This window comes from Hydractinia symbiolongicarpus, chromosome 15 (assembly GCF_029227915.1).
Source record: "Hydractinia symbiolongicarpus strain clone_291-10 chromosome 15, HSymV2.1, whole genome shotgun sequence".
NCBI lineage: Eukaryota > Metazoa > Cnidaria > Hydrozoa > Anthoathecata > Hydractiniidae > Hydractinia > Hydractinia symbiolongicarpus.
In genome coordinates this window covers 5,756,737-5,774,314 of record NC_079889.1, presented here as the reverse complement: position 1 = coordinate 5,774,314, position 17,578 = coordinate 5,756,737, and the positions used below count along the sequence as shown (strand labels likewise).

The 17,578-nt window shown below is 34.3% G+C and overlaps 2 protein-coding genes across 5 annotated transcripts in view; one reads left to right on the top strand and one right to left on the bottom strand.

Annotated features, from left to right (window-relative positions):
* Positions 1-6,057, top strand: part of LOC130629258 (synaptojanin-1-like) — a 29,264-nt gene extending 23,207 nt beyond the window's left edge. The window contains exons 13-20 of one of the 2 annotated variants that reach the window (XM_057442397.1): positions 194-352; positions 435-603; positions 679-787; positions 914-1,117; positions 1,247-1,325; positions 1,456-1,788; positions 2,452-2,781; positions 2,924-6,057. In XM_057442397.1, the coding sequence (XP_057298380.1) occupies positions 194-352; positions 435-603; positions 679-787; positions 914-1,117; positions 1,247-1,325; positions 1,456-1,788; positions 2,452-2,781; positions 2,924-3,907 (2,367 nt within the window). In that variant the 3' untranslated portion in view covers positions 3,908-6,057. Of the gene's footprint in view, positions 1-193; positions 353-434; positions 788-913; positions 1,118-1,246; positions 1,326-1,455; positions 1,789-2,451; positions 2,782-2,923 lie in introns of both variants that reach the window. The other variant, XM_057442396.1, reaches the window with a different exon arrangement.
* Positions 5,752-7,304, bottom strand: LOC130629267 (uncharacterized). 3 transcript variants are annotated; one of them, XM_057442411.1, is made up of 3 exons: positions 7,161-7,304; positions 6,821-6,937; positions 5,752-6,460 (listed from the first exon to the last, which is right to left on the bottom strand). In XM_057442411.1, exons 2-3 carry the CDS (start codon positions 6,929-6,931, stop codon positions 5,984-5,986), a joined length of 588 nt encoding a protein of 195 aa, XP_057298394.1. In that variant the 5' UTR covers positions 6,932-6,937; positions 7,161-7,304; the 3' UTR covers positions 5,752-5,983. The 3 variants fall into 3 exon arrangements, with proteins under 3 accessions (XP_057298394.1, XP_057298395.1, XP_057298396.1); XM_057442412.1 differs by having other exon boundaries at positions 7,168-7,295; XM_057442413.1 differs by having other exon boundaries at positions 6,821-7,051; positions 7,161-7,282.
* Positions 7,305-17,578: the final 10,274 nt, after the last annotated feature.

The window sequence follows — 17,578 nt, the reverse complement described above, 5'->3', positions numbered from 1 at the left end:
ACGGCAAAAATGCTACTTTTAATTTCTCTTGTCTTAAGTCATAAAACTGGTATTACGTTGTCTTTCATATTACAATTAATGGTGTCTGTGGATAAGGCTGTCACGACACCTAGCCTGTTGACTAATCATTTAAAAGTGTTAATGTAAATCAATTTCCACTGCTACCTTTCTATTTCTTTTTGTCTCAATGCAGGGCTCTACGTTGGATTCGCATGATTATGTGTTTTGGTGTGGCGATTTTAATTATCGCATCGATCTGCCTAACGCAGAAGTAAAAGAAATGGTAAAAGAAATGCGATGGCCTGAACTGCTTGCTAATGATCAGTTAACTGTACAGAAATCTGATTCGAAAGTATGTATGCGTTTCTATAACGTGAAAAGAATGCCCTTGTTTACTTCTCTTTTCCTTAATTGAATGACCATACTGTATCTAGGTGTTTCCAGCGTTTCAGGAAGGTCCGATTAATTTCCCTCCGACATACAAGTTTGATTTGTTCTCGGACGATTATGACACGAGCGAAAAGTTCCGCACTCCAGCGTGGACAGACAGGGTGTTATGGAGGAGAGCAGAATATGCGAAGGAGGACGATGATTCGGATGAAGGTTGGCGCAGTTTTAAACAGCGTTGTATTCATATGTTTGACAAGCAGATTAACAGCAGGTTTCTTGAATTTTTAGATGTACCTCCTGAGTGGAAAGAGGATCGGAAACAAGCATTGGACGTTGTATTCAATCCTGGGCGTTGTATCTATTATGGAAAAGCAGACCTCAAAACATCTGATCATAGGTGGGCAAGCCCTTTTATTCAGCGGAAACATGCGTTATCAAACGCCTAAAGCTTGTTTAAAAATTGCATGCGTCATATGTATTAATCTCAGATTCCTTCTTTCCCAGACCAATGTTTTACATTTAGACCGGTGATAGCGTCGATAGATGTTGAAGTGGAACGCGCACAAGTAAGTAAGTTGAACAATATACATCGCGACGTTTTAAAATCATACGGACCGTCCGATCCAACTGTTATTATCCAATTGGAGTATGATGATGACGTTGCAGAAGTAAACATGGAAGAACTGATCGAAATGTTCGAGGAGCATGGAAATATTGTTCTAATCAGGTAAGTGTTGGAACAATTTTGCGTGGTGATCTGTTAAGTATACATTTCGTTATCTTTTAGTTCAACTTCTTTGCGACATATTTACAATTATAAGATGTGATATCTATCGGATTGGTCCTTTTGTTTTAGAGTGGTGGATGACGCATTGATTGTCACGTTCGATAATGGAGAAAGCGCCTTGGAATCATTGACATTCGACGGGGAATATGTAGGTTGCTATGACATTAGACGGGGAGTGTGTAGGTTGCTATGACATTAGACGGGGATTATGTAGGTTGCTGTGACGTATGACAGGAAAGTAGTATGATTGTTTGTACTTTTATGGTTTTCTGTTTTAGATAGGCGATATAAGAATATCTGTTTACTTAAGATCTACAGACATATTGGAACAAGCTGAACACACCGTCATGTCGATGGTTTATGACGATGTGTCTATTGACGACGAAAGCGGCGATGATGTATTCAATTTTCGACAACGAAAGATGTCCGAGATACTCTCCACCACACTCAACAGTAGTGGAGTTTTACTCGAACCGGAGAAGATCAACGAGCAGGAAGATTTTCTAGAAGATTTTGTTGAAGAAGGCGACGAATCTGTCGAGAGTGAAGATGAAGTGATCATGGATGAAGAGGAAGTCGAGAAGCTCAGAAAAGAACGTATGTTGCAAATGGTAAGAGGAAAATATTCTTTTTTAGACAGAAGTGTCGTCTGGAAATGAAACGTAGAGAATGCGCTCTCATGTATTATTCACACGAAGATGCAAACTTTCATATATGATGCATGAACTAACACCTAGTAAAGTGAACTTATTGCGTATATTATCAAGAACACGTTTAAATCACTTGAGTTTGTGTGGCCATTTTGCACGATATCGTAGCAAAATATCTATAAGGCCAGCTTGATACGAAAGATCATGAATATTAAACCATGGGGGAGAGCGCCACTTGTAAAAGGATCCTAGTAGTGGATTCAATTGCAAAGAAGGACATCGCATGAAAAACTGGGCAATTCACATTTAGAAAAAAATGTGCACAACGAAAGTCTATTTACCTGACAGGAGCTTTCCTACATATCTCGTTTGAGTTTTTTTTCACGCAAAGCATCTGTGTAAATTAACTGCTGCTCTAAATTCGTGCAGATGGAAAAAATGTGCGAATGCTGATGGGCATTTTTCCTAAAGTTCAACAAGAAATTCTAAATTCTCATCAACACAAACAGAAAAACTTTTTCGCGTAAGGCTATTAATACGTTGATAAGCATTTTTTGTATCCATCGAAGATTATAGAATAACTATATTAGTGAAAAAGTTACAAAATACATTCTGTTGATTTAGGATAGCGATGAAGAGGAGGAATTAAGTGTTGAAAGTGATTCGACTCCTGTCAAGGTGGAAACACTCAACGAAGGGAGTAGGCCAGAAAAGCCAATTAGGCCTAAAAAACCTAAGGGTCCAGTTGTGCCTAAAGCAACTAGCAAACAAGGGAATGAAGTAGTGTTTGAAAAAAGTACAGAAGAGAATCCTACAAATATTTCTGCAAAATGTAAACCAGAAAAACCAGTTCGACCAGTTAAATCATTGACCACTCAACCGGTGCGACCTCGGCCACCTCCGCCTAAAACAAACAACAAAAGTACGTCTGCTGTGGAACCCGACAGAAAAATGGTAAGTGCGTAAAAATGAGCCATTGTTTGTTTGAAGCTAGTTGGGGAAATCCAGTTGCAAAAGGATGGGGCGTTTTTGCCAGTGTTGTGTCTTGTTCTGTAAAAAGTTTTTATTGTTCAAATTTGAAATGTTTCACTTTTAGTTTCCCAGCGATGATGGTGTTAGTACGCCTTTTAATATCCAACACTTGATGCATGTCGACGCGTCAAACGTGGACGAGTTCATAGCCAAGATGACCAGTCAGTTAGCAACCATGGAGGAAAAGAGTAAACCTTCAGACTCGAGTCAAAGGAAGAAAAGTATCAGGCGAAATAGCAGCAAAAAGGAGACGAACTTAAAAGAACAACCAGCAAAGAGCAGTAAACCGATACCTCGACGCCCTGATAGACCCGAACCAAGTTTGAAAGGAGAAGTACCTCAACGTCCGCAAAGACCGAAGAAAAATTCCCCTGAAGTTGTTGCTCCTAAGCGGCCTCAAAGAACAGACACGACCCACAAAGACGATGTACCTCAACGACCTCAAAGGTCGAAACCAACTGTCCAAGAAATTAAAACTCAAAGACCCAGCAGACCTAAGACTCGACCAGTTAGTCAGTTTGATGGTTTGATGGCAGATGGTGCAGAGAACGACATAGCTAAACCCGTAAAACCTCCACGCAGTGTAAGACTTCTGAGCGATGAAACCTGTGTGGAAGAACATGTAACTGATAAATTCACTAAAAATGAGAAACCGCGTGTTCCTCCTAGAAACAGTGTTTCCGAAGATGATTTAAATGACGAGCATACCATGCAACACACTCTTGTTGCAAGGAAAAAAGGTAATTTTCCACCCCCTCTCCCTATAAGAATACCACCGCCGCGAACAAGTGGGGACGACTTAGATAATATGAAATTGACAGATAACCCAGTGAAGCAGGATGGGCAGTACTTTTCGAATGAGGCGCCATCTAAATCAATAGAGCATGATAAACAACTATCTAAACCTGAATTGTTAAAGAAACCTCAAAATAAAGCAAAACCGCCGTTACCGAAAAGATTAAATGAAAATGTGACTGCAGATAATTCGTTAAAACCAGCTTTACCAGAAAGAACTGACCTGGAGCCACCCCCCTTGCCGCCCCGTTAGAGCGAGTAAATGTCTTTTTAAAAGAAGCATATTCTTTTGTTATTTTGATATCGTATTTTTAAAAAATATGTAATTTAAATTGTAGAGCACCTGCATTTATTTATCTTGAATTATGCTTAATTTGATGAGTAATATTTTTAAAATTCTTGATTTTACGTCGTGACGTACGACACCACTGTGAAGCAGCTGATGTTGAAAAAAAAGTGAAATAAACCACGCCCCTTTTTCTTTATTCCCAACCTAACCAGTTTTTCTAATCACAATAATACAATAAAATTTGGTGACTTGTTGACACGAAGTTGTTTTGTTATTTTTTAAAATTTTTAGCCTAGTTGACGAAGTCGTAGATAAGTTAATAAATTCATAGAATATTTTTTTATGGGATGTAGTTATTTTCTTTTAGCTATTTATATGAATCTAATTTATTAACAAATTATTTTTCTGATTTTCTAAAATAAACACCACGAAATAAAACCTGTTTGTTTTTGGCCCATTCACGTTTCAGGCCTTGTTGCGCATGCTTTAAACTGAGAATCGGTCATTAATTATATCCTTGCTGAGCTTCTGCGAACGGTCAAAAGGACGAAAAAAATAAAATATAGGAAATATCATGAACTTTGCTCTACTCACCTATGTAATTTTTTTTTCTAAGAGAATTTCTGCGTTACTGTGACGATATTAACATATGAATAAAATTATTTCAGTTCTTACTTAAAACGTCAATTTGAAGTAAACAAAACATAACATTTTAATAAGAAAAGTATTTTTGGAAAAACATCCCCCAAAAACATGCTGGCTGCAGAGGACTAATCATTTCATCCTTTTTGTCGTGTTAGAAAATGACGAAAAAACTACCTTTCTTTCATTAATTTTGTCCACGAAAGTTATAATTTTTTTTATTCTAAGAATTAAAACGAAGGCTGTAGCGGAGGCAGGTATGGAACCTGAAATTTAGTAGGCACGTGTGTAATAGAAAAATATAAAAAAACAGCGAGAAAGAGTTATTAAAAACTAGCAAGTGTGCCTTTTCAATAGAATATTATTAATGAAATTATTTACCCAGGATAGCCTCTTCAGCACCTACACAGGTACTACTGTCAACGAGGGTCCTGCGAAGGGGGTCCTAGTGCATTTAAAGCTTTAATTTCAGCTATAAAGGTCATTCTAGCACATCAACCACTCAACTAGACAACTGCCTAAAATATAAATCCAATCCTCGGTCTTAACGGTAAGCAGAAAGGACAGATACACACTTTCATAGTCTCTGGCATGACTCAGCCGGAGTTTGAACGCAAGGCTTTCTGCATTGGAAGGGAACCATTTACCAGAGGCTGGCAGATGGTTGCTTTAATTTATTAGTCTGGAATTAAGTTGATCAGTGAAAACTTTTTGCTGTGGAAATGTTTACTCACCAACCTTAAAATTAGTCACACTTCCATGTTTTTCTTCCCGATAACGTATGCTTTGTCCTTTATAGTTGTTGTTTGGCACGTTTCTCCTAGAACATAAACTTGTTCTACATAGAGTTTATTTGTTTTAATCATAATTAATTCTGCTTATTATTGTAACCTGGCATAATTATGCATTGCTAGGTAACCAATTATTATTGTTGTTTTTTAAATAAGAATAAAGTTCACCTTTATGACGTCACCAGCGTGTTTTGAAGCGAGCTATTACTTAGAAAAACACCAAACACTTCAACGAAGTGATTTAAAAGTTTCACAAAAAGTTAGGCGATATCCTGAGATGAATTCCATGACATTTTTACACTTCGATGAAGAGAAAAAATTAGCAAACACGGGAAGTCGATAAGTTATTTTAACATTATTGAAAAGATTGTTAAATAAGATACTATGCTATTTATATCACAAATATACAATCATTTTGGTTAAACATATACAAACTTTTATTTACAGAAGTAATTGTCAAAAAAACAGTTACGATCCTGCGTAGAATTATAGGAAAAACTCCTTTGTCGAACAAAGCCCTTTTATTATTTTTAAGAAATCTTTTTAAACAGTGTTTTTTCATGATGTTATGAGTGATGTCAAATAAACATTACACAAATTTATGTGTTTAAACACTTGTCAATGAAGCCCTCTGCGTAGAATGTTTGTAGAGAAATATTACTTGCGCTCCGTTTTGCATTATTTTTGTTTCTTTATCGCACCTGTTGTTAGAAGAGGAGGAATATGTTAATACGATATAAGTAGAGCATCCCTGCAAAACGACAGTAATTGCCAGCACGGAGGAGAGAACACATTTGGACGGTACATCAGTAATTTTTGTGAGAGTGAAACATCCTTCAACAAGCATGTATGTAGTTACAATTAACGCGCTTAAAACCCAAATGCAACCAATACATCGTCGACTCGTTAAGTTCTTTATCACAGTATGAAACAACAAAGCACTGGTGAAAAAACTGAACAAATTGACAACGATTTTGATATAAGATAACGCTCTGTATATGTGGGTAATCTTTTCTGGTATGTCTGTTGTTTGAATGCTCACGAAAATAATTTGCATCTGCTCTGGTGCATCCTGGAGTAACATCTAATCAAAATAAATAAATAAATAAATAAATAACGAAATAAATAACGAAACCAATAAACAGTTAATAAAAAAAAATTTAAATTTTTTTGCATAAACATTTCTTAGCAGTTTTCAATAATCAGTTTCTCGTATTTTAAACCGAGGCTATTTTAGTTTTATCATCGTAAATAAATGTGAGTAGGTGTGTGTGTTGCAAACGTAGCCGTATACAGGACTCTGATGTCGTATATGGCTACGTGAGTTTAGCTCGGCTTTTCTAAGTGAAATTTGGTAAAAAAAAGAAGAAGAAAGCGAATGTAAAATTATCATAAAGGGAAACAAACCTAACAAAAAATATTTAAACAAAAAAAAATTTCATACCTTAGCTGACATTCCTATATTGAAGCACGAGAACATTGTCGAAGCCATGCTGAACACCAGTACAACTGTTTCTAAGTCCACACAACAACATAATCTATTCGATTGTTTCATCTTTGCCTGTAAGTGAAATAACAGTTGCTTGATTTTGTTACTAGCGCTAAAGTTTCGGATTGGTCAACATGCTTTTTATGAGACATTCGAGTCAGCCTTTGCATGTTGTTTATTTTAAAGCTAAAAGCAAAATTAAAATGTTTTTTGACCAAAAGGCTTATGTTCTTGCTTGTTACAAAATATCGGACACGGATTGAGCAATAAAACTTTTTTGTTAATTTCTGCTTACCACTTACTTTCTTCAACGCTAACAATTCTTTATAACCACGAGTGAACAGTGAAAAAGTTGAAGGTTTTAAATTTCAGTATGTTGTCGGGTCAGATTTTATGTGTGTACAACACAAAAGGTTAAGACACCAATTGCAGCCAATTATATCTTATTAAATAAGATGTCAATCAAAAAAGTGACATTTCTCAGAAAACTTGCTTCTCATTAAAAACATTGTCATTAATACTACAAATTAAGATTAAAATAAATTCTTCAAATAACAAAACGGATTCCAAGAGAATTCGCAAATACTTGCTATTTATTTTCGCAACATAAAAAAATTCTCTGTTCTTATAGCACAATACCGAGAACCCATACAAATAACAAGTACAGAACGTCGTGGTGAAAACTTATTTTAACGGTAACTAGAAATCGAACACTATTTAACTTCGCGAGATAATTTTTATACCAATCTTTTACAAGCATTCGTTTACATGGAATAAAAGGTTCAATTTTTTGTCTACCGTGTAATTGCGCTATCATAATATGGAAACTGTGTATGTCTGTAACAAGCAAAATAGATATTTTCATTTTCCTTAATAAAGTAGAAAAAAATGTCTTATTTGTTAACTGCCTAGACGTTATGCCACGACGTCAATGCATTAGACTGACGTCAATTCATAAAATAGGATTAGTGAAACCATTGCATTGCACTTTTAAGTTTAAGGCTTAAACTAGAAATGGGTGGAAATAACTGACGTCATCTCCTGTGTGGGTAACTACGGACTACCTGGGACCAAAATAAGAACAATTTTCCAAACCTGGTGAAGCCACCTCTTTCAAAAGAGAGGGGTTGGTGACGTCATTAAATTACTACAACAATTCTCAATATCTTTGTAACTGTTCATCCAAAGGACACAATGCTATACATTTTCTTCATCATTGTTTCACATAATTCCTTACATTAATTTTGATCGAATGGTCATTCCTGACGTCAGCATCAGTTTTAAACTTTTAAATCTCTTCAACCGTTCTTTGACGGTTTTATACATTTTCTTGAGCAACGTCTAAACGATAGAGGCAACGGGCAGATATATTTTGAGATGTACTTTCTTAAAAAAGTGCATTTGCAAATCTTTGTTATTGATGTTTGAGATGGCAAAAACTAGTGACTATAGATAGGTGGAGAATTCTGTTGAAATATAAAACCAAAATAATATACCTAAGTGACGCAGAGGTGATCAAAATAACATTTTAAAGTTGTCATGTCAACTTCAGTGCCCTTGTTACTCTCTGTTGTTTATGGTTTGTAATATATTTTTTAACAATAGGTAAAATGTATGTTTAAAAATATACTCGAACTTTATACAAGATCAAAGAAAATTGTAAAATATTTGAATCTCTAGCATCTCTTTAATAATAGCCGTATTATGTCTGTGTGTCTGCAAAAGCTGCGTCCCGTAGCGGAAACACGAAATTTTTAAAATGCGCATTAATACCAAATGCGATATATTTTTATCCACTTTGTTGCGACGGGTAAATTTAAAGGACGAGCGAACGCAACGGGTGACCCCGTGGATTTTTCCATGGGTGACGACTAGTCTCTATAATAATAGCCGTCGTCTGTCTGTCTCTGCGCGGACCCCCCGCTGAGTTAGAAAATCATGTTACGGAAACACGAATATCAAATGCGACATATTTTTATCCACTTTGTTGCGACGGGTAAATACAATGGACGGGCGAACCCGTGGATGTTTCCACGGGCAACGACTAGTCTATATTATAATACCTGTATGCGTCTGTCTGTCACGCAAAATGGTACCGCAAGTTGCGGTATAAAATAAAAGGCGCACAAATTGCGGTATAAAAATAACGGGCGATCCCGTGGATTTTTCCACGGGCCACCGACTAGTATATTTAAAATATACAGTGGTCTCTCTATAACTGGAACCCCTATAACTCGAATCTTTCCTTAACTCGAACGATTTTGCTGGAATATCCTAATAAACTCTCATAAAAAACTCTCTATTACTCGAACTCCTATAACTCGAATCTCTGCTTAACTCGAATGTTTTTTGGTCTCTTCGGGTATTTTCTCTCTATAACTTGAATGTCGCAGCATGTATCTAGAACTTTATATAACACAAGCAGTTTTTTCGCATTGTTTTGGCTCTGTAAACGTGAATGGAGTCTTAAATGATTCGAATGTTTCATATCTTACATGTGTGAGGGGTCTTAAATGATTCGAATGTCATTCGAACAAAACGTATATACGATTCTTTTGTATACAAGGGAAAAAATCACGCTTAATTGGCCATTTATACAAAACTTGTACAAAAGCTTGAAAAAACTTCCAACTCTCTATTACCCGAACCTCTCTATAACTCGAACGGTTTCCGATTCCCCATGGCTGTTCGAGTTATAGAGAGTCCACTGTATCTCTATAATAAGCAGAAAGACAGTTTACCTATCACCCTTTCCAAATTTCATGTTTTTTGAAACTTTTTTATCTTTTTATCTTCGAATTAATTTAGCATAGCCATATTATCATGCGTACAAATTTTTAACTTTTGATATAACAAATAAATAAACTGAATTTTTGCGAGGTTTTCAATATTTTATTCATTTTCTGTCACATGTTTTTGAAAATGCACATCAAAGAACATAAATGCAGAAGTCTGTATCTATTCATTTGCGTGTACGGAGTTTGTAAATTTACCTCTCCTGTACTTACTGTTATTAAACATTAACAAAAGGGACGAGTGTTAAAACCGCGAAGTTTTTTTTGTTTAATTTAAAAAAAAATGCTGAGGCCATCATTCAACAATTAAAAATGTTCATTGGGGCGAGAACTTAGGGGTATTACAACATTTTCATGTATTAGACTAGCGTCCTCATCAAAACTATCAGGATGCAAAATTTTATATTTAGATTTATTAGCAAGAGTTTCTACCAACTTCGTCCCCATGATTTCTTTTGCATTTTAAATAAAAACAAAAAGAAGAATCTGAAGAGCAGGTTGATTTCCCACGTATATTTTGAATGCTTGATACGGACACTATTGTGTCGTTTGAATTTGCCATATCTTTTTATCTGTAATGTATATGTAAGCGCCTCTTCTGTGTGAAAGAAAATATAATTGAAATAATACAAACGCTTGTTAACTCGAACTTTGGATAACTCAAACAACATTAGTCAACTCGAAATTCCATTTTTGATTTTTTGTCGGGTAAAGGAAACCAACAGATATAAATAAAAAAAAAATATTTCTTGCATTTTCACACGACCTCTTGCTTCGGCAAATATATGCCCTATACAAGTAGTGTGGCCAGGTTCTTATTTATAATTGTAAATATTCATGCACTAATTTTAACAAAAAAGACTTGTTTTGGTCTCTTGTAGCAACTTTGTTCCCAGTACATGTAAGTTCTTTTTACATTTTTATGTTGGGGTTACGATCGGCGTAAGAAACCATGTAAAAAGGTAAGTGGCTTGTTGACGAGGTTGCCCGGATACTTTACAGCAGTAGAAGTCAATGATTGTGGTATCAAGGAATCACAAAGATTGTTACTTCATAAAATAACAACAGACATCGAATAATATATACCGTCAATCTTCTTCTACATGACAATAGGTTTGTTTTTCTAGTAAGCCATTGATTCAATGGGAACTTCCAAGATATTTAAATCACCTTCGAAGAGGTCGAAAAAAAATATAAAGGATTTTCTTGATCACAATGATTAGAAACTAAAAGTGATGTTTGAAAGTTTTTTCTAAGAAGTGGAATGTAAAAATAGAAGAAAAAGTTTGTGCTAAATTGGCTTATGTTTGGACGAGCACACGAAAAAATGCAGAGACGATTTAATTGTTAATACTGTCTATTGAATTCCATGGATCTTATAGTATATATACTTTTAAAGTGATTAGGAGATCTGAAAGCTTAAAATGAAAGTAGGACTTTTAAAAGATTGTCTCTAATATTTGTCGTCGTGCAATCGAAATGAATTTATTTGAGAATACTCTAGAACTCATATATTTTTTACCTCCTATTACCTCCTCCTCCTACACACAACTTTCGTACTACATGTGCGATAGCATATTTAACATTCAAAATGTCAATGTTATTGTACATTAGCAAAATGACCACACCCCCTGAATCATTACCTAATCTTTAGACGGCCCATAAAAATGTATAATAAAAAAATGTATATTGATGATTCTTTGTATCTAGATTAGAAAAGAGTTGTGAAATATGTTTTAGAGTTATAAGCTGCCCGATTTTTTGGAGGCATTTAAATTAGACACATACTTTTCTATTCCTTATATGCAGTAAGACTTCATTAATGCCACAAACTGTCAGAGCTGTTTTTTTTAATACTACAATTTTTAATTTGTATCTGCAATAAACATAACGTAAATATATTCTGATTGTGTTTCTCGCATAAGCATTATAAGCCTAATTTCGAATGTTCGAGTTTTTGTCTTCAGTTGAGTGACACAATTTGCGGCAAAACAAGAATTTAGGCTTTCTCACAGCCCAACTTGCCACTTGTCGACCGAATGTTAATGCTTTTGGTTGCTTTTCAGAACTTCGATCGTTTTTAACCGTAATTAGACAAACATCAGCTTAGCAGAATTTATAAAATGATTGAATGGTATCCTGTAATTTTTAATTTAATATTTTTCTCGGAATTTTTGTAAAGGTTAATGACATTATTAAAATTAATAAAAAATAATATATATAAAAATCACGCTGTAAGTTCCTAATATAAATTTGTCTGACTCAAAATAAGGGAGTCATGTGTGATTAAAATTATGTTTGAATTACCTGGGTATTCTGCAGGGATTGTATTTACGCAATCCATAATTTTGGCAGAATATTTCATTTAATCAAAAGTAAAAATTAATTTCTAATTTAACTAAACCAGAGCAACGGATCATGACATCAAAAAAGAGCTCGAAATATTAGAAATGATTGTTCTACCAGTTTCGATATGATTCCAGCGAAGTTTATAAAACCGGTAGCAGAATACTTATCGTTATTGCACATAATTAAAAACTGTATTCAGAGAGGAAGATTTCCTGATCTCTGGTAAGTGGTTAAAGTTTGTCCAATACAAAAACTATCGTCACCAACCTCGCCGGCAGACTTTCGACCCATATCGGTGTTACCCATACTATCCAAAGTCTTCGAAATAAGAATACTAAAGCAGCTTATGACGTCAGGATGTCCGAATGGACCATCTTGTATCACACTGTTACATAAATTATGTGATGATATTCAATCCTCTTTCAATAGAAGTGAAGTACGCTGTCAGTCATGGCAGATTATAGCAAAGCATTTGAAACTGTTGAATATAATCTCCATAATAATAGCCGTTGTCTGTCTGTCTCTGCGCAGACCCCCCCGCTGAGTTAGAAAATGATGTTACGGAAACACGAATATCAAATGCGATATATTTTTATCCACATTGTTGCGACGGGTAAATATAAAGGACGGGCGAACCCGTGGATTTTTCCACGGGCAACGACTAGTCTATATAATAATACAGGCAAAGTGGATGTGTTGTTTTTTCTAAAGGAACAGCCGCGGTAACATCTCACTTTTGCTAAACTTTTTATTCTGTCTTTTGTGTGCTTTTTCAAATTGATTTAAGTTTTTGTTTTAAAAAAGTCACGGTTAATTTATTTTATTGTTCTCATAAAAACCTTTGTGTAATGATGTAAACTTTATTACACAAAAGTCACGGGTAATTAATTTTTATTATTCCCTTAAGCACGTGTCTATTGTTATATGAAAAACATATGGGTTTTATTTATTCCCGCTTAAATGAAATTAACAACAAAACGTTTTGACAAAAAGAACAATGAATTTTATGGTTGATTTCGCTCACTATTTCGCTGTTCTTTATTTGGTATATACAGTGGATTTTTCCACGGGACTAAATACTAGTCTATATAATAATACGGTAGTTCAATGTGTCTGTAACAGGCAAAGTGGATGTGTTGTTTTTTCTAAAGAAACCGCCACGGTAACATTTGCTAAAGGCCCGAATAGAATTTTGCAGATCAATTTTCAAAATAAAATATTGAACTAAAATTGATTTAAAATTGTTGTGTATATACTATTAAAAAATAATAGAACGATAATACTCAAATGACGTAAAAACACAAATCAAAATTCGAAAATTTTTATTGCCGAGTACGTTTAGATCTTATCAAAATCCGCCAATTTTAATTTGATCAAAATTGTATTATATGCTCCCCTTTCATTTCTGTGATGAAGCTAATCCTTCACCCACACAGTTCTTTTTTTCTAACTTTTCTTTTATGTGAAAGAATTAAACTGCTTGAAAAGATTAAGGAGCACAAATTGTGTCTTCTTCGTTGTCGATCATGCCTGATGTTATGGTTCCGTAAAATACCGAAATCAGGCGCACCCGATTAAATGCGCACCCGTTGTTAAGCACACCAAATCCTTACCAAGATTTTATTCCCGTTTATAAGCACTTTCTAAGATAATCGCTTACCGGGGAAAGAGATATAGAATACAATGTTTGTTTCACATCTTGTTAATATTCGAGGTTTTCTGACGATTCAAAAACTGATGAAGATTAAGATAAAATGTACAAATTGATACACAAAAAAGAATATACATCTCATCCAAAAAATATTATCCAATTTTTTTTTTTTCTTGCACTTTTCTTATACTCGTTTATAAGCGCATTCGTGGATAAGAGCGCCCTCAGATAAGTGCATCAGATTCTTGCTATCACCACTCTGATAATTTTGAATTTGGCATTTTACGGTAAATTAAATTCAGATTGTTCCTTATATTGTATAGTGTATGCATACAAAAATATTAAATCAATTTAAGAATTGAATAATTATTGACCTAAAATTTTTGCGCGTATTTTTTTGAACAATATTCTGAAAAATAATATTTTTTGGAAATTGATTTACAAAATTGTTCCGTCTATTCGGGCCTTAAACTTTTATTTTTATTCTGTCTTTCATGTTTACGAAAAGAACAATGAATTTTATGGTTAATTTCGCTCACTATTTCGCTGTTTTTTATTCGGTATCTATAGTAGATTTTTCCACGGACTACATACTAGTAAGTTAGTAAAGAAGTTTAGAATGCTTAACTCCGATAATAATTTTTTCTCTCTCAACATTGACTATCTTTCAGAGAGGAATCAGGAGGAAGTATTCTTGGTCCTACACTGTTCAACATTTATGTTCATGATTTATCTGACCAATCCTAAAGTTCGACCATTCAATTCGCTGATGATACAATTATACCGTTCTTGTAAAGTTTCTTAACTGAGAGATTTGCCAAAAATAGGAGAATGGTTTAAAGAGGTTAACTTGATTTTCAATGCTGAGAAAACTAAAACGATGAGGTATTTCCAAGCGTTATTTACGTTAGTAAATAAATAAAGTGGAACCCAGTTTTGAGTCATTAAATCATTTGCAAATGCAACTGGGTCGCATTTTTTATAAATTTTGCAAGTAATCTCTCATTTTTAAATGATCCAATTTTCGTGTGGATATAATACAATCGAGATCACTGATGCTTAACAGTATTGCATCTGTATTAAATATTTGTTTGTTAACAAAACATCAATAGTAGTACTTGTATCGGTAGTGACTCTTTTGGGACAATCTAAAAGTTGTTGAAATCCCTTAACACGTACAATATCTTTGATTTCACGATTATCTGATTTATTTAAATAGTTTACATTATCATTAAAAGTATTGTCTACATTTCAGGATTGTTAAGGTTGATCATCATATTGTTAAATTGTAAATTACAATCTTGTGATAAGTATGCAGAGCTATCAGGGGGTGGATAAATACATCCAACTAAAATGTGTTTACCTTTTTCAAAACAGACCTAGATCCGTCGTTCCCACTTATTATTTTGCGACACATAATTGCGACTCTTCCGCCTTCTCTATTACAACGCTTTTTAAATAGAAATTGGTATCCCGGGATATCATGCAAACTAATGTTATCAAAAGCACTATTAAACTATTAAACTGTTATATTTAAAAGTTAAGAGTTTGTTAGTTGTTCAGAGGGTTTTTTATGATGTTTAAAATACCCTTGAAATTAAAATAAAGAAAGGAATTATGCCACCTGATAGCTGATTAAATAGAATTTACTTTAGGGAGGATGGAAAAATGACTTTAACACGAGTCATTTATTGGCCTTTTTGCACCATAAATTATCTTAAAAAGAAACTCTTACTTATTTTAAGATCTTTCTGATGCAATTAGCACATTAAAGCATTTTCATGATGGTCGACGAAATAAACTAATAATTTTTGCTTTAAGTAGGCTATCTTAAAAATAATTACTTTCCCACTCTTATGTTCAACTTCATGGTACCCATTTCTCTTTAACTACAGGTAAAACGAAAACCATGCTGTTCTCTGCTTAACAACTATCCACAAAACATAAATTTCATGACTTGTGCTGGCTTTGTTTTTAGTTTTAAATACCAATGATGTTCTGAATTTAAAATGGTTGTTATAAAAAAAAAATTGATATATTCCCACAACAAGTGATTGGCCGTTTTATCTCAGTAATAACTGCACTAATGTACATTGTTTACACGGCAGACGGATATTTTCTGATATGCAGAAATCAACAATATGGAAAACGACTAACGGACCAATACACTCCTCCATAAACGTAAAGAAGTGTAATTTAAAAAAACACAATTAAACAATTAAAATTCTATAGCAAAAAAATCTCCAAAATACACCAAGTTGTGCAAAACATTTTTAAGCTAATTATATTTGTAGTTACAAAACAATTTTCAGTTTGATGTTTTACTATGTTAGCTCCCCTAAGGATTAAATGCACTTCAGAAAAAAAATTAAATGCATACATTACAGATAATTAACTCCTATATATACGGAGGTGTGGCACCCGAGGGCCAAAATATGCTGATATCAGCAGCAAATATCTGAAAATCATAAGGCAGAACCACATTTTTTCAAAATTACCCAGAGACAAATGACGGACAACGTCGAGGACGACGTTGTCCGTCATTTTGACTAGCGCTGAAACTTGTGACTGAGATGCGATTGGAAGCTCAGGGATCGTGGCTTGAAACTAAAGACATGCAAAAAAATGCCATGAGTAGTCCAAGGGAAAGAAGAGGAATTCTTAAGTAATTTTTTTTCATTGGATTTACAAGAATTTGAGGTACCCCACAATGAGAAGTAAAGAACAGAAACGCCTTTCCGATGTCTGATGATGAGGGATGGTCACATCTGGATAAAAAAACTCACACTATTTCTAGATCCCTGAGTTTAAGAAAGCGTGATAAGAGATGTGATGTGATGAGAACCCAACTTTTGTGGAAGATGTAAAGCTGAATTCTACAAAGATGGGAAGAAAATTACATGTAGAAAGAATTTAAAAGTTTTTTTGGATTTACGTATGCCATATAAGAGATTTTAAGGAAATCGTACTCTATTTGTGGCTATCGACGAAAATTGCGACTCTTATACATTCCGAAGTAATTTTATTGCTTATACAAAGATTATTTTGGATTAGTTGGTTTATATGCAGAAAATTTAAACGTTTTTGGGTATTACACGTCCCGGCAAATTGCAACAATTTGCAAAACTTCTTATCAACACTCTATATCACCATGGTAACCACAATGTCTTATGCCGTAATATTAATAACATCACTAATTACTTTATGTATTGATTTTAACGATAGCATTGAGACCATTGAAATAAATGGAACGATTGTAAAAGGTGACAGAAGCTATAGTTACGTTATTAAAAGAGGTAAAGCAAGAGTCTCCTATTATAACAATACGTGTGCTACATTTAATATTATTTTGCAAAGTGGCGACGTGGAAACCAACCCGGGGCCCAAACCCCAAGCAACTAAGTGCATTAAATGTAGAGCAACTATCAGACGAAATCAAAAGCAGCTCGCCTGTGAAATGTGTTTTAATCGAACTCATGCAAAATGTGCCGATACCAACTTGACACATTCCATAATGAATTGTATTCCGGTAAAGTGGACATGTACTGACTGTACACACTTATTAATGCCGTTTGCGCGAGAGAATGATTTGAATTCAACTATTTCATCAACTATTTCAGGTGCAACATACAGCAGTCATCAACACGCATTGCATGAACATTATCAAAAATTGAGAGTACTGCACATAAACACACAATCGATGACATCTAATTTTAACGATTTACTGGTATTATTGGATGACCACCCATTCGACATTGTTTGCTTATCCGAAACATGGCTAAAAAATAATGCTAATTTATTGGAATACGTCCGTATACCTGGTTACTCAATGGAATATGTGAATAGAGACCAAATTCGAGGAGGGGGTGTTGGAATTTATGTGAACAGTTTGATCAAATATCGCATTCGAAAGGATAT

What these genes read in the sequence shown, in the direction of transcription:
- LOC130629267 (XM_057442411.1), bottom strand. Translation starts at nt 6,931, where the DNA reads ATGAAACAATCGAATAGATTATGTTGTTGTGTGGACTTAGAAACAGTT. An exon ending in ATATAGGAATGTCAGCTAAG is followed by an intron (nt 6,461 to 6,820) that starts GTATGAAATTTT and finishes TATTTTGATTAG; the next exon opens with ATGTTACTCCAGGATGCACC.